This window comes from Taudactylus pleione, unplaced genomic scaffold (assembly GCF_031769625.1).
Source record: "Taudactylus pleione unplaced genomic scaffold, aTauple2 ptg000092l, whole genome shotgun sequence".
NCBI lineage: Eukaryota > Metazoa > Chordata > Amphibia > Anura > Myobatrachidae > Taudactylus > Taudactylus pleione.
Window position 1 is genome coordinate 6,430,758 of NW_028284494.1, and position 16,874 is coordinate 6,447,631.

A 16,874-nucleotide genomic window follows, 5' to 3' on the forward strand; every position below is an offset into this window, starting at 1 on the left:
AGCGGGGAATGGACTTGCATGCTAATTCTAAACTGTAGGTCATAGATGACCACATGCAACAGGAGTCATGTAGAATCTGTTTATAGCTCAGAAGACCGCTCATACAAGAGCTGCTGCACACCAGTACAAGAGGGGGCTCTAAAAGTCTTATTCACTGTTGCTGTACATATGTTCGCAGAATGTGTATCCATGCATAATCAACTTTGGCCTGAGACATTACATAATACATCAGTAGAGTGAACAAGAATCTAAGCATGAGCTAATGTTAAGTTTAAAACAGAAAACTGCAAATAAAAGAATACTCCTCATTCATCACAATTGGATATAAACAAAATTCACAATAATTCTGCACTTTAACAAATGAATGTGTATACTTAACAGACAGAAAACCTTCTGCTGTGCACTCTAGTGCAAACTATGCGGTGCAGAGGGCTGACATACAGCTCAATTGCTGAGCGCATCTTGATCACACATACTGTGGCTGCTAAAAGCTATTCACAGCCTGCGGCAAGAGAACAGATGCACATGATTTTTTTATTTTTTTTTAATGGGGAAGACTATTGATGTTATCATTTACCTTAATTAGTAAATTTTTTTGTATTTGAGTCTATATTATGTGGTATAAATGCAACTTTGTATACATAAGTGTCCAATTCACCCCATTGATCTTATGTATGTGTTAAGCAGAACATACACGGTGCGATTTGAAAATGTACGACACCTCGGTATGTTTTCAAATACAGCCCGATGCATCGCATGCTGTTGTGAATAGTAAACGATACATCTTACAAGATGTTTCGTTTACCTATTTAACAACATGATTGAACGCATATATTATGGTTTTTCCATAAGATCTACGATGCCTATGTACGATGGTGGGGACGAGCATCGCCATCGTACAGCATGCCAAACCACACATGATATGCACGATTGATCATTGCGATCGATCGAAATCGTGCATATAGTTTGTAAAATTGTCCCGTGTATGGGCAGCTTTACATAAGTACAGTGGTAAGAATTACATACTGGAACTTTAGCATTTACTACAACCACATTCTAGTGGGGAAGTAGTCACCATCTCAGCGTTCAGAACCCTGGCTCCAGAATCCCGACAGTCGGCATTCCGGCTGTATTAGCGTTAGACACTACTGGGAGGGTTAAGATCAGACTGTGGATGGATGCCAACTCCATTTTGCATATCCCAAAACTACCTAGACATGTCCAAAACAATCACTTTCCTCCCTTCCTAGTTTAGACTTCCTCACAGATTACATCATCCTTGACTCCACCCTCAATTAAATTCACATAACCAGCCCTACTTGTGCAGTCTTTTATGCCCCTATTCTGCCACAGTCTTAAGGTGTTAATAAAATGCTTACCCATTATCAATTACTATCCGCCTTGACTATTGTAACCCCATATATGACCTACCTCCTTGTGGTATTTAGAATACGTTCTAAATACCACAACAGACATTCCTGTCACTGTTCCACAAATACTGCACCACTCTGAAAATAGCTACATTTCCTCCAGAATTTAATTCAAGCTTCTCTTACCAATTCCACCTCCTCTGGTAGCAGACTCTCACTTCTACCTAAAAGGCATCTCTCCCCCACTTATGGAACTGTTTACACCAGACTGAATATTAACCTTCAAATCATCTAGCACTCTCAAAACTCACCTTTTCCTAATTTTCTATGGTGGCGCCACCTGATACTACTTTATCTGCATGTTTGTCTAGCTCCAGACCTACTGTATGTCCACTCTAAGTCCTACAAGCTCCTATTGTCAGAAATGCCCTCATCTAGACTGTAAAATCTCAGAGGCAGCACCAGCTACCTCTGTCTTTCAACTACTTAGTATTTACAATTATTATACTCAAATCTAAAGGATTTGTAAGAAACTGTCCAGGGCAAGTATTGCAACACGTTCCAAATAATTGTATGAGCACTAGTTTTATTCTTGTAAAAAAAAAAAAAAAAAAAAAAAAATAGATTAATACGCCTCCTTTACATTTTTTTAAAATGTTGTAAGTTTTGTAATTTTAAGAAACACTACAAAAAAATTTTCCCCACCACAAACATTACCTAGCTCTATGGAAAACTACTTTAAGATAGAACTGGTTCAAAACAGAAATGTTATTAGTGGGTTTTTTTTGGTGAGGGGGTGGACACATTTAATCATAAGTCATTATTTGTGCAGTACCAACACATACCATTTTTTTTTTTTCAGTAGACCATTTGTTTTCTTCTTACACAAGAATGTACAAAAAAAATGGGCAATTTAGATAAAAATGTAAAGAAAATGAACTAAAAGGCAAAATAGTTGTATATTAATTTGTAATCACCACCAGAAAAAACACTGTGCTCTTGCATCAATTTTAACTTTAGAAAACTCCAACAAAACAGGATTCTGCACATACGTTAAACCTCTCCCCTTAGTGCCTAATTGGACCCCCCACCTTCCTTCCTTTCTTTTTCCCCCATGACGTAAAGCTAACCCGGCCCACTATACTTGCGTTCAGGACGCCTGCTGCCGGGATTACGGCTTTGGCATCTCAACTGATAACGTGATTCCGGCGCCTGTTTCTTGCTCGCGGGTTGGGACTCCGGCACTGGGAATTCTTCCAGTGGCATCCCGTGTGGCGGCAAATTAACTACATCCCCATGTAATCACCAGGGAAAGGCCATTAAGGGGTCACATTTAAAAAATGTGACTTCTTTAAATAAAGGTGCCATTAAATTAAATGAAGCCAAAATGGGAAAGAAACTCCCCCATCTCAGGACTTCCAAAATGAATTGTACATTGCAGGGGTTTTCTCTGGTTGATACAGAGATCAATTCATTTGAAAAAGGGGGCTTCCCTCTTTCAAGCAATGGTACACTTGAGTCTTTGGGTGGCAAGATGCGCGTGAACACTTTTAATGCTCTCTTTTATGACTTGTAAATATGTATGCAGTGTGTCTTGCCTGGAAAGGACAAGGCTTAGGGGCAGATTCAATTAGCCACAGGGTTCTCCCTGCGACCAGACGGTGCCGCACGCATCCGTGGGAGCACGCATATTAGCCATACACACAGTGATGAGGTAGAAATGTTGTTCCGACTCGGCCAGAAACTACATATCGCGCCGATATCGTTTCAATGTGTACCCCACTTACCAATAACAATAATTCTGCACCTTTTTCCATAAGTCATAAGCCAGAGTAAAATAAACAGAAAAATATACAGAAAAATTAAAATCAGCCTCCAGATTACATTGTGTGAAAGTAGGCTAACAAATTCCTACCTCCTCTCCATGAAGATTGAGATTGATCATTTTCTTTTTCACCATATTCTATAAAAAAAAGGAGAGAGAAAAAAAAACTAACTAAATACTAGGAACACCTCTACTTTGACCTGGGGCCGCAGCATACAGACCTTTAACAACCGGACAACTTACCTTAGAACAGCAGTTAGGAAATACTACAGTGACGTTTTCACAAATTAGATTAAAGTGGACAGATTGGCAAGAAACTACAAAATATAACATTGGAGGTTAAATCAATTGTTTTATTGCAGCCAATCTCCTGACTCCACTGACAGTTCAGGGTGCGATATGGAATTGTTTTTGGGTACCTATATGCCTTATAACAAATACCGCCCCTAAACAGACAAGGTTTTGCTGCCTAAAGCCCCCCATTATGTAATATATGGTTATGACCCAAAACTTGCAGGCCTGAGACTAAACCCTTATAAACAGATAAACTGTTTGTGCACTGTACTATTTAACACCAGATTAGAGAGAAGAATTCTTAGATGCAGAGAATGATGACTCAGGAGCAAGGCCGGGTATACACTAGAATGACAAATCGGGACCATGGCTGGAACAAATTCCCTTAGGCCCAGACCATCCTTGTCCATACGCTCTGCAATGTACAGACGTACCGATATTTCGTTCCGCCCTTCATTAAACTGCACTACCTCGTACACAATATCTTCTGATTGGCCGTGCTGCACAGCCAACCAAAAAATTGTGCACGACCCGCAGGAGCATGCAATTGGGCATACACAGCACGATATGCACGATCTGTTCCAACTTGCGTGGAAACGACAAATCATGCAGATGATATTGTGTGTACCCGACCTAAGATCAATTTGAAAGCACAAAAGAGAGTCTACCAGTGTAGTGAACAAACTCCCTTTCTGCACCCAACAGCTATCCCCTGCTGTGTGGACAGGAGATAGCTGGCCAGAGAATAGTAAATTAACCGATCACCCCAAGGCTTACTAATAACCCTTGGTGTAGAGGTTGACTATTCATACAACATAATGCAAAAGTCATTTTGTCATTGCTTTACTTTACAACCTAGGCCCGTATTCAATGTTTCGCTCCTGCAATACTTTTCAGCTTACATTGCGTGTTTTGCAGGCGAATAAAGTATCGCGCGTATTCAATTTGACAGGACGCGAAAACGGGACCCGGCGAAACTGAAACAGGCAAAAAGTCCTGTCAGTTTTGAGGAAATCTGTCCGACACCCCCCCCCAAAAGAAGCACTGACATGGGGGTTCACTATGGATACCCCCGAATAGGCCTGCTGAAGGAACTTAAATGTTCTAAATAGGTTGTAATTAGCGTCTTTGCATAAGTGGTGAATAGCATTTAGCATTTTTTTCCCAGCAAATTTGGGGTACCTGAAAATGGGGGGTAGCATATTTAAAAATTGCTAAATTGAAGTTTAAAAAATAGTAAAAAATCCACCTCCCGCAAGCACCTGCAATCAAAAAACACCTGGGGCATACTTGGGGACCCCTGGAGTCTATTTCGCTAGCTTTTAACTTTGTCCCCCAACTTTATTTTCCGCCCCCAAAACGTAAGTACTTTTTTGGGGGGGGTTCTTAAGTGTTTTTAAAAAAATTGACAGTTTACCTTTGGGGGACTATCTTAAGGCTGCACGGAGGTTCCCTCAATGTTCCACCCCAAAAGCACAATTCTGCACTTTTTTCCGCCTGGTATTCATTGGCGAAACTTCCTCCGGGTCCATTACATTGACTTTCCGCCTGGCAAAATTACGTTACCGGCGATACTTTTTAGTCTCAAATTGAATACGGCCCCTAGTGAACACCACGAGTATAACATATAAAGGGGAGATCTCTAAAGGAATCTAGAATGAGAGATTAGGTCAGGTTCAATGCACTTGGAAACCCATAGTCAGCCGCTAAAGCTTATAATTATAATACAGCACTAAAAAAAGGCAACCTCCATCTCTTGCAGTCATAGGAAATAATTTTTCTAATATTTATTCTATCAATAAAAAAAAAAAAAGACAGAAGATGAAAAAAAAAAAAAAAACGACTGCATGAATATTTAAAGCAAATTTTTAGTTTTATTATAAAACTAGAAAAAAAAAATTCAAGATAACTCCACCAGTGTTGTGGATCACAGATTAAACTCCTTGGTAAAAAAATTTTGGGAAAGGAAGCTTTTATATACACATTGTAGGAGGAGGTGTCATACTAGCTCAAAAGACCTCATATCACATGAGAAAGAATGTAGTTTGCCCAAGTAGACACTGGAAAAAGAAAAATGAGAGCTATGGTAAGAACTTACCTTTGTTATCTTTCTACGAAGTCCATAGGGTCCACAGGGAGACCATGGGGTAAAGATCATGCAGAGTCATCCAGGCACCTTACGCAGTAAACTTTTCTCCCAGGATGCACTTGGGTCTTCCTCTAAACCCCGCCCCCGGGCCAGAGGCACCTCAGTTTCGTAGCAAGTCAAAGGCCGGAGGAGGATAAGAGAAAGTGAAGAAAGTCTGGAACATACAAGAATCACATTCTCACACAGAAGGAGACGGAAAACCGGTGACTGGAGCAAAGCCCTTCTTAAGCACAGGAGTGTTAGGGTGGATGCCCTGTGGACTTCGTAGAAAGATAAAGGTAAGTTCTTACCATAATCTATTTTCTACTTCAGGGTCCATAGGCTCCACAGGGAGACCTTAGGGATGTCCCAAAGCAGTACCTTCAAGGATGGGGACGCTCCTGCGCAGAGGAGAATCCGCTGCCCGAAGGAAGCATCCTGAGAGACAAAAGGTATCAATAGCATAATACCTCAAAAAAGTCAGGACAAGACAACGTGGCTACCTTACAAAGCTGAACAGCCAAGTAGCCACGGCGAGCTGCCAACAAAGTACCCACAGACCAAGTAGAATGAGCAGTAACAGAGGGCGGCACTGTAAGGCCCTCATGAGTGTAAGCCTCAGAGATTGTCATGCAAAGCCATCTAGCCAAAGTTTGTGGAAACCATAAAGGACAAACAAGAAGTGTTGGCCAGCTAATTAACAATGAGTTTGACTTCCGAAGGGAACTGGTACGGTCCACATAAATCCTGAGGGCGCGCGCCACATCCAAAGAGGCCTCTCACCTGCTGAGGTGTCAGGGGAATTAATAGCCGACAATAATTTCCTCATTGATGTGGAAACTAGAGACCACCTTAGGAATGAAACCAGGGCGAGTCCGAAGCACCGCCCTGTCATGATGAAAACCCAGAAATGGGGAATGACAAAAGAGCCCCCAAATCTGACACTCTTCTGACAGACGCTTTAGCTGTAAGCCATTTGAGAACCACTGAGTCCAGGCATTCAAATGGAGGGCCCAAAGGACAACAGCCAAATCCCAAGGTGCCACAGGAGGGACTAAGGAAGGCTGAATGCGAAGGACTCCCTGCAGGAAAGTGCGGACATCAGGAAGATGAGAGATTCTACTCTGAAACCACACTGAAAGGACAGAGACATGCACCTTCAGTGAAGCAAGACTGAGACGAAGGTCCAAACCCGTTTGCAGGAATGCCAAAACTCTAGATATCCGAAACATTTGGGGGTATGCCACACCCTGTGGTAAATCTTGGCATAGGCAGGTTTTCTTGCTCTGAGCATGGTGTTAACCACAAAGACAGAAAAACCCTTGGACCTCAGGAGGGATGTCTCAAGCACCAAGCCGTCAAAGACAGATTACCCAGGTCCGGGTAAAGGCAAGGACCTTGAGACAACAAGTCCGGACGTTGAGGCAACAGCAACGGAGTGTCTATGGAGAGACTCAGAAGAGCTGAGTACTAGTGACATCTGGGCCACGCTGGAGAGGAAGAAGGGAGATTGGAGGAGACAGGTACGCAAACTGGAAGGCCCACTTGACTGAGAGCAACTACCAAGAGAGCCTTGGCATCTCTTGTCCTGGACCCGCACACTTATTGTATTGGGAGGCAATGAGTTCCACGTCCGGAAGGCCCCACTTGTTCACTAGGAGCTTTAACACTTCTTGTTGAAGAGACGATTCTCCGGGACGCACGACATGATGCCTGAGGAAGTCCACTTCCCAATTGAGAACTCCTAGAATGAACACTGCCGATATGGCTGGGAGATAACCTTCCGCCCATGTCAGAATGCGTGACACCTGTCATTGCCGCCTGACTTGTAGTTGGTTGACGCAAGCCACGGTCATGGCGTTGTCTGACTAAACTTGCACGGGCTTTCCGTGAAGGATGAGTCTGGCATGTTGCAGGGCCCTGAAGACCATCCGAAGTTCCAAAATGTTAATTGGTAGGGCAGACTCCTCTGCTGTCCACAGTCCCCGAAATGTGGGGACGTGTCACTGCGCCCCATCCCCAGAGAGTGGCGTCCATTGTTAGAAGGACCCGGACTGGAATCCAAAAGGAAAAAAAAAGCAGAACTCCGTGCTTACACCATAGTAAGCTCAATATACATAGTATAATAAGAAATAACAATGGAATGCATGAATATATACATATATTATTTAATTGCCACTACTGACATAAAAACACAACTTGACAAAATATGTTCAGAAATCAAATTAAAAAATGAAAGGTAATAAAAACAATAACGACAGATATTGATTCAAACTTGAATACTGTAACAATTACAAATAATATGGCTAATCACTGTGCTCCTTTTGCAAACAATACAAAAAATAATCTGTATTGAAGGGCTGTATGTTGGATCTTCATACGGAACTAATTAGCACTTCCGCAGACAGATATAGCAAATTAAGTTTAGCTGGATAAAACAGTGATATCCTGATATCGGTGGTGGTATTGTCAATTTCAGATGGTTAATCCCACAAAGTATCAGCCGTTCAAGTAACAGTCTCTGTATATTTAATCGTAATAGTGTGCTGGCTCCTAAGAATAACATTCGCATTCAGCTGTATTTAGAACTTCATTCACAGCTGATCAGTTAGAATTCTCCTGAGTAAATATTGAGCCAGTTACGGGATATTTAGAGTTACTAGGCAAATGATGATCGTTCAGCTAGGAGAAATATGTGTCCACAGGCAGCTCGTAAGCAAGGCCTTTAGCCTACTAGCCGGACCACTTTGAAAATAAATATCTGTGAGTACTCATGGTGTAGATACAGAGTGGGGGTCCCCTTTTTATATTCTTATTTCCGAAGTGCCCACGATGTTTGAGCAAGCAGGTCCGCACACTGTAGGGATGCCTTCCGACCCGCACGTGGCAGAGCGTGGAACTGGTCGGACAATAGCAGGATAGCAACAGAGTAGCAGTGAAAAGTTGAGAGAGCGTCCCGCTAACGCGTTTCGTCACCTGTCATGTGACTATCACCTTTGATACAGTATATATATATATATATATATATACATATATATATATATATATATATATATATATATACACACACATACATACATATATATATATATATACACACATACACATATATATATATATATATATATATATATATATATATATATATACACACACATACATATATATATATATATATATATATATATATATATATATACACATACATACATACATACACACACACCCTGTCACTAAGCAAGCTAATCGCCTGCAGAGTAAACAAAAAACCAGCACTCACGTTCAGATGAATCCACAGGTTTATTCACAAGGCATGTGAACAGACATACCACGCCTTGTGAATTCATTTCTATATTGTCTGAACCTGGAATGACCACCACCACAAAATCCTGTAGTCCTTTCATTGCCAAAGAACGCTGGGTGCCCCACAGATGATTCAGCTATGCACTCACCATGGTGTCGGACTGGATTGTTAGGGGTCAACTCAATTGTTTTAGCCAAGGTTATTTTGCAACTTCGTCGGAGCAATTCTATTGTTGATCCGTTCGTGGGCCAATAGCCGCAGCTGCGGGCGCAAATAGCAGAGGTTGCACACACTTCTGCTCGCAGTCTCCTGGTGTGGCAAGCAGAAATGTGCAATAAGTCAGCCATTTGGCCACCCAAACTAGGACTTTAGACGGGGTTAGCTGCTCAACCGTGTTCTTTTGGGCGCACATACTTGACACTGACGCACGAAAGAAGCAACAATTGATTTGCTCTGTTGGGCACCCAAAACTCATTTTAATCACTACCATAGATCAGACCACACAAGAGGATATTCGCTTACAAAAACTTTTAACACCGCCATTCACTTATGGAGATTAACTGGAATTCTGGGGTCTTACAAGTCCTCAAAGTGCCCATGAAGTATGACGGCTTCCCAATCCTGATGGCTTGCATCCATGTTCACTAGCAGACACATGTTTAAAGAATATTCCGTGCTCTTAAAAAAAAAAAAAAACACAAATGCACTTGGTGAAGGCTGATTAGACTTTCGAAACTTCAAAATGAGTGACTTAAAATCCCTCAAATGAAAATGTGAATACCTGTCCTATTTCGAGACCATCTTTTGTCAGAACCCTGATGAAAATATAAACCAGTCAGCATGCAAGTCCAGTATGAACTGCACCAAACCCTGAAATAAAAGGTTGTCTACAGCAGAAATAACCAGTGTATCAGGGTGTAAAATGAGATCCAGAAAAACTAGATCCTTGGGTAGGGGTAAATTTTGACTTCTTTTAATTGACAATTTCAATATATCCACCCCATGGGTTTGGAGCAAAGATAGGGAAAGAGCACTGATCAATTGATTCTTCAGAAAGGAAACAATAGCCACCATTCAAACAAACGGCCATTCACTGCCATGATCGTGACCATAAGCAGAGCTGTTGCCATACCAAAAGAAGTATACTGAACTGGTAATGCCGGTTCTCAACTGCAAACTGAAAAAGGCACTGATGTCCCTCCCCATATGAGGGTGCGCAAATACATAACCTTGATGTCCAAAGATAAGAGGAGCTCACACTTCTCAATACTGTTCATCATATATCTCAAACCCCATCTGTAGTCAGTTCACCATGAAAGATTGCTTTAGTTTCCACACTAGGAAAAGATTTGAATAAAAAACTCCAAATACCCCCAGTAAATATCAAATAACTTTCCAAAAAAGAAAGATTCTTTTGCTTGGTGTCCGAGAAGACCAGTGGTGATTAATCATATGGGAGAGAGGCCTAGGAGATCTAGAATTACACAGCTCACAATACCTTTAACCATACATCTGTAGTGGATTCTGAACTCTGAAGAAAATGTGCTCCCATCACATTCATGGTGGGAGAGTTATAGTCCTACATTACTTCTTGACAATTGTCAATGAATGCAGTGGTTAAAGAAATATTTTTACATATGGTTGAGAAGTTGAATTTAAATACCTGAGATGATACAGGCTCCGTGATTACTTTCTGACAAATTTGTAAGGCGCAAATTGTATTTCATACCAATATTCAATGAGATGACTTAAGGGGGGCATCCACTAGACGATAAAGTTGAACGATTATGATAAAATCGTTCGAACCTCGTGCAGTAATTGTTTCTAACGATGTACGATGCGTGCTCCCGCTGGTCGTTTATAGTCTCCTCCATCGACTGAACATGCAGGTCAATTTTACGTGACTGCTTACAAATCGTTTATACATCGTTTACACACTGTTCACGCTGAACAATCAAACGATGAACCACTGTCTGCCCACTATAGCTGAAAGCTCTAAATCACAGAATGAAACAGTTTATCGTTAGATCTTTTGCAAATCTTTTACAAATTGTTCAGAGTGGAAGATCAAATTTCAAGGGAAACTTCAAGGGAAAATCGTTAAGAGGTTGGACAGGGATAAAATCGTCTAGTGGATGCCCCCCATTACTAATTAGATTGCTCAACTCTACTACAGCATATGTCTTATGGAAATTGTTAACACCCATATGTCCTACTACACAGATTAAGGAACAATAAAAAAAATTCAACAATTAGGCATTAAGAAAAAAAATAAATAGCTGTGTACCTCTACTGAACATGCCAGATCCTCCTCTACCTCGACCTGGAAAAGGATGAGGAAAATTTAGGTTACCAATTCAAAGTCTTAAATAAATAAAAATGCTATCTGACTGTTTGACACTTACTATATAGAACAGTTTTATGAAGTCCTTTGCAATTCTTTCAGAGATAAAATGAGTTTGTAAATATAGGATCTGTATTACCAATTGTGAAATATAACAAATGACAAGCCAAAATCTTGCTGAACGCGAGCACAAATCAAGGGAAGTCAAACAAATGGGCAAGCATTAAACTACATGGTAGGCATGTTACAACGCACACAACGAATGCTAATAGTTTAGCTATATTGTCGCCATTACATATGTAATTCAGACACCTACACACAAAAAATTACTAGTTTTCTATAAAAAGCCTCCACATTATGCACAGAGCTGTAAAGAGAATACAACAGTATATGCTGATGCAATATATAAAAATGTTAATTCACATCAGTATCTGCGCCAATGGAGCTTAATATGCTTTTGTATGGTATGGAAGAGATTAGACAATAAGTTCTGTTTTTTGGCAACATGGAAAAATATACAGCTATGGCCAAAAGATTTGAGAATGACAGTATTGGTTTTCACAAAGCTTGCTGCTTTAGTGTTTTTAAACCTTTTTGTCAGATGTTACTATGGTATACTGAAGTAAAATTACAAGCATTTCATAAGTGTCAAAGGCTTTTGACAATTACAATAAGTTTATGAAGAGAGTCAATATTTGCAGTGTTGACCCTTCATTTTCAAGACCTCTGCAATTCGCCCTGGCATGCTGTCAATCAACTTCTGGGACACATACTAACTGATAGCCACCCATTCTTGCCTAATCAATGCTTTGAGTTTGTCAGAATTTGTGGGTTTTTTTTGTCCACCTGCCTCTTGAGGATTGAACATAACTTCTCAATGGGATTAAGGTCTGGGGAGTTTCCCGGCCATGGACCGAAAATTTTGATGTTTTGTTCCCCGGGCCACTTAGTTATCACTTTTGCCTTATGGCAAGGTGCCCCATCATACTGGAAAAGGCATTGTTCGCCACCAAACTGTTCTTGGATGGTTGGAAGCAGTTGCTCTTGGAGGATGTTTTGGTACCATTCTTTATTCATGACTGTGTTCTTAAGCAAAATTGTGAGTGAGCCCACTCCCTTGGCTGAGAAGCAACCCCACACATGAATGGTCTCAGGATGCTTTTACTGTTGGCATGACAGGACTGATGGTAACACGCTCACCTGTCCTTCTCCGGACAAGTGTTTTTCCAGATGCCCAAAACAATCTGAAAGGGGCTTCAGAGAAATAACTTTACCCCAATTCTCATCAGTCCAATCCCTGTACCTTTTGCAGAATATCAGTCTGTCCCTGATGTTTTTCCTGGAGAGAAGTGGCTTCTTTGCTGCCCTTCTTGACACCAGGACATCCTCAAAAAGTGTTCGCCTCACTATGTGTGAAGATGCACTCACACCTGCCTGCTGCCATTCCTAAGCAAGGTCTGCACTGGTGGTGCCCCGATCCCGCCGCTGAATTAACTTTAGGAGACTGTCCTGGGGCTTGCTGGACGTTCTTGGGTGCCTTGAAGCCTTCATCACAACTATTGAACCTCTCTCCTTGAAGTTCTTGATGATCCAATAGTTGATTTAGGTGCAATCTTACTAGCAGCAATATCCTTGCCTGTGAAGCGCTTTTTGTGCAAAGCAATGATGACTGCACGCATTTCCTTGCAGGTAACCAGGGTTAACAGAGGAACAACAATGATTTCAAGCTCCACCCTCCTTTTAAAGCTTCCAGGTGCAGATGTATGAAGCTATGGAAAGTGATAAACTGCGGAGTGATAAACAAAGAGCCACTCAGCTCCTAACTGTCATTTTACAGGCTGTTTGAAAAATAACAGTTGGAGCGGATTGGTTGGTCGTTTATCACTCTGCACTTTATCACTATCCAGAGCTTCATACATCTGCCCCCAGTCTGTTATTGTAACTCAATCAGCCTGACAGTGATCTCCAGTCTTGTCCTCGTCAACACTCTCACCTGTGTTAACGAGAGAATCACTGACATGTCAGCTGGTCCTTTTGTGGCAGGGCTAAAATGCAGTGGAAAGGTTTTTGGGATTAAGTTAATTGTCATGGCAAAGAGGGACTTAATAATTAATTACAATTCATCTGATCACTCTTCATGACATTCTGGAGTATATGCAAATTGCCATCATAAAAACTGAATCAGTAGACTGAAAACTCATACTTGTGTCATTCTCAAAACTTTTGGCCATGGTAATACATACTAACACAGACAGCACCCTGTTTGGTCTCGAACATATGGTCTCAGAGGTGTCAAACAGCGATGCTGTAAAACCATACAGTTTCAAAAGAAGACAACTGGGGGAGTATGGCCTAGCTGTTATTCAGGTTGGCCGCCTCTTGTTGGAGCTTCCGCCTGCTAAACACACAGCCCAGGGCTCCACGCTCTACCAGCTCCCTTACCCTCCATCGGCCCTCTCCCATCATTGGGGGACCTCGCTGGAAAGGACTCTTACCCCGGCACAAGGCCAACTTGCGACTCCGGAAATTGGAGGCATTTAACTCCATTAGAAGTTCGGAACTGCTGTTTCAATAGCCACTATCGTGGCAATAGGTACGCATGTTAATTTTTATTATTGCCCAAGCTGCACTTTAAATTATTTCCCAGTATCCAGAGGAAGTCCCATAAATGGTCACTGTTTAGTTACATATATTCAGCATTTCTTCATTGTCCTAACTGGGAACTGCTACTTGTTTACTCAACTGAGCTCCACTGAGCTGCATTATATCATTCTCTACACAGTGCAGATGTGACTTCCTTTATGATGGAATAATAATCTGTGTGTCTCCTATATCACAGGCTTCTTAATGGCTTAACTTCTACAAAACATAATGGAGTCTCAATTCTTGTAATACACTATTGAGTTTATTTTCTTAAAATTACCTCAACTTTATTATGGGCCCTAAAAAGTTCAAAGTGTCAGTCTGTCTCCAAGCTTGCTTTTTTTCAAACCATCTTAGCTTACTAAAGCTAAAGGCCCAGGGACGACAGTTTCTCAAAAGGAGACACCTGCCTCTTCATCTAGTGTGAACTTCTCTTCAACCCATGTTGGCTCTGCTCTGAGTTCTCCTAATGACTGAAGCCCTCACGGTTGGCACTATGAAACAGCTACAATCACAAGTTAAGGAGGTAGTGGCAGCAGATTTCCACGCCACTTTTCAAGCATGTCAGCAATCCATAGATGATCTAGGTGGGAGGACAGACTATCTAAACTGGAGAAGGTGGTTGAGTCACACAAAAATCTTATAGTACTACAAGACAGCCTGCAAGCTGAGGTTGCAACTCAGACAAGGAAGGAAATTTGGAAGACAGGGTTACAAAGTAATCATTAAATCCAGGAGAGTCCCAGAAACCGTTTCAAATAGTAGCATTCATCACTTTGAGGGTGATTTTTTAAGAAGCTTCTACCTAATATCCAGTCAGTTGACCTTTCATTTACCGCATCCATCGGCTTCCAAAGGCCAGGGATGCCCCGGGAGGGGCTCCTAGGGATGTGTTCCTAGGGATGTGTTTATGAGGATGCACTACTTTCACATTAAAGCATTGTTGAAAGCTGCTAGACCTTCAGAGCGGGCAGCCCATATCCTTAATGGCTTCAGGCTTTCGGTTACTTATCTCAAGCAACATTGGCCAAACGTCGTTCTCTTTATCGGCTTACAAGTGCCCTTAGGAAAGCGAATATTCTCTAATGGCGTTTTTCTACCAAGTTATTAATATCGCATATTGGCTCCACTGTTTCGAATACCAACCTAGAAGAGGGGTGGAAAGCGCTCTCTGAATAGCACATTGATGGAACTTCCTCAGGTTCTCAACCATAAGTACCACTTGCTCAAAATGTTTTTGATTGCTGCTCTACATTTATTATGAATTCTTTTTTCCTCCTTTAAGTGATTAATGCGATTTAGTTTAATTTTAAGCAGCCTTAATATTTCTGCTTGAAATACTTTACCCATGTTATTTGCAGGCTAAGTCGTTAAGCCTTCATTTGTTCTCAATGCCTTTCTCGTTTCAATTTTCTGTGTTACATTAAGGTTTTACACTGCGCCATTGTTAGGCTTATTACTATTATAGTGTTTACTACACCCATGCCAGTTTATTTATGGGTAGACTAAATTACTGTAATATGTTATTGTTTACAAATATATGGGTGAAGGAGAACTGGCCTCTACCCCATCCCCCCCACACTACTTTTTAATAGTCACCTTATGGCGACACTTTCTGCCAAGTGGTTTCATTGCAGTTTCCCCTTTAAGTCTCTCATATGTTACCCTTGTACACCTTTGATTGTCCCTACCTTGCCAGGGTTGCATCACAACTATGTATCCTTAGTGTGTCGGTCAGTGTAAACTACCCTTTTATTACCTGCTATATTGAATATTATGTCAATGTTAAAGGATGAAACTCACCCCCGAAAGAGATGGCTAGCTTTAAATCATTTTCACAGACTTAAGGCCCATATTGTGGCGTTTCAAGAAACCCATTTTCAACTGTCTGCTCCACCACTCTTTAGTAACACTCGATTTTCTCATTGTTAAACAGCCAATGGTCCTACTAAGAAAGCTGGTGTGGCCATCCTCGTGTCTCAGCAATGTGCATTCTCATTGATATCACAACACGCTGATCCTGATGGGAGGTACTTAACTTTCGAGGGACACCTGGAAAATGTTGATGCTCCTTTAGTTGCTATGCACCCAATAGTAGGCAGTTGTCCTTTAGTAGGAAGTTTTGCTTGATACTTCAGAAACACTCCAAAAGGAGCAGTGTTGATCCTTGGGGACTTTAACATGGTTTTAGACCCTGTAATGGATAGATCTCATTTGACTGTTTCACGCTCAAGTCAGCCCAAAGACTTTGCTAAAGGTTTTCATCACTTATTAGCAGAATATGACTTATTTGATGTGTGGAGAACTAAGCACCCCACACAGTAGGGACTTCTCCTTTTACTCGCATGTACATAGATCCAACTCTAGGATTTAGCACTGTCGTTCCCAGGCCCGTGGAGGTTAGGAAACTATATCCTGTCTAAGCCAGAGGCTCACCAAGCTATACAGAAATCTCTCTCTTTGTATCGAAGTACTAATAATCCCGAGGATACTCAAAATTGAATTTTTGGTGCTCCATAAAAGAAATTGTGAGAGGTTCGGTGATTAGGCTACAGCTAGATTTGAGATTATAAACAGCGTTATGAACAAGCGGAAACTGAAGCAGCTAGGTTAGTGGCAGCTCAAAGCTGATCCTGTTAACAGAACAGTGTTTAAATAACTTCTTAGCGCTCGAGAGAAGGTAAATGTTTTCCAGCTTCAAAAAGTTCAGCGCAATTTAGCTAGTTTTAACCAGAAATTAGTAACCGTAAATTGAGAAAACGGCGGGCAAGAGTGGGTACAGAACCATCTATACCTCTAGAGGAGCAAATGTACCTGACCCAGTTGAGATTGCAAATATGTTTGCTAACTATTACTCAATTGTACAACCTTAAAGAAGACCCTAACACTCCTCAGCCAACTAAGGTTGAAATTGATACATTACTAAATGATCTCTCTCTTCTTTAGACCAGTCTGTCCCTTAACTC

At 41.3% G+C, this 16,874-nt stretch overlaps 1 protein-coding gene across 5 annotated transcripts in view; it reads right to left on the reverse strand.

Annotated features, from left to right (window-relative positions):
- DDX4 (DEAD-box helicase 4) overlaps positions 1-16,874 on the reverse strand; it is a 366,926-nt gene that overhangs the window by 220,659 nt on the left and 129,393 nt on the right. For all 5 annotated transcript variants that reach the window (XM_088469409.1, XM_088469406.1, XM_088469405.1 and 2 more), the window contains 2 exons: positions 11,209-11,244; positions 3,286-3,333 (listed from right to left, as the gene is read on the reverse strand). In XM_088469409.1, coding sequence (XP_088325535.1) covers positions 3,286-3,333; positions 11,209-11,244 — 84 coding nt within the window. The remainder of the gene's footprint in view (positions 1-3,285; positions 3,334-11,208; positions 11,245-16,874) is intronic.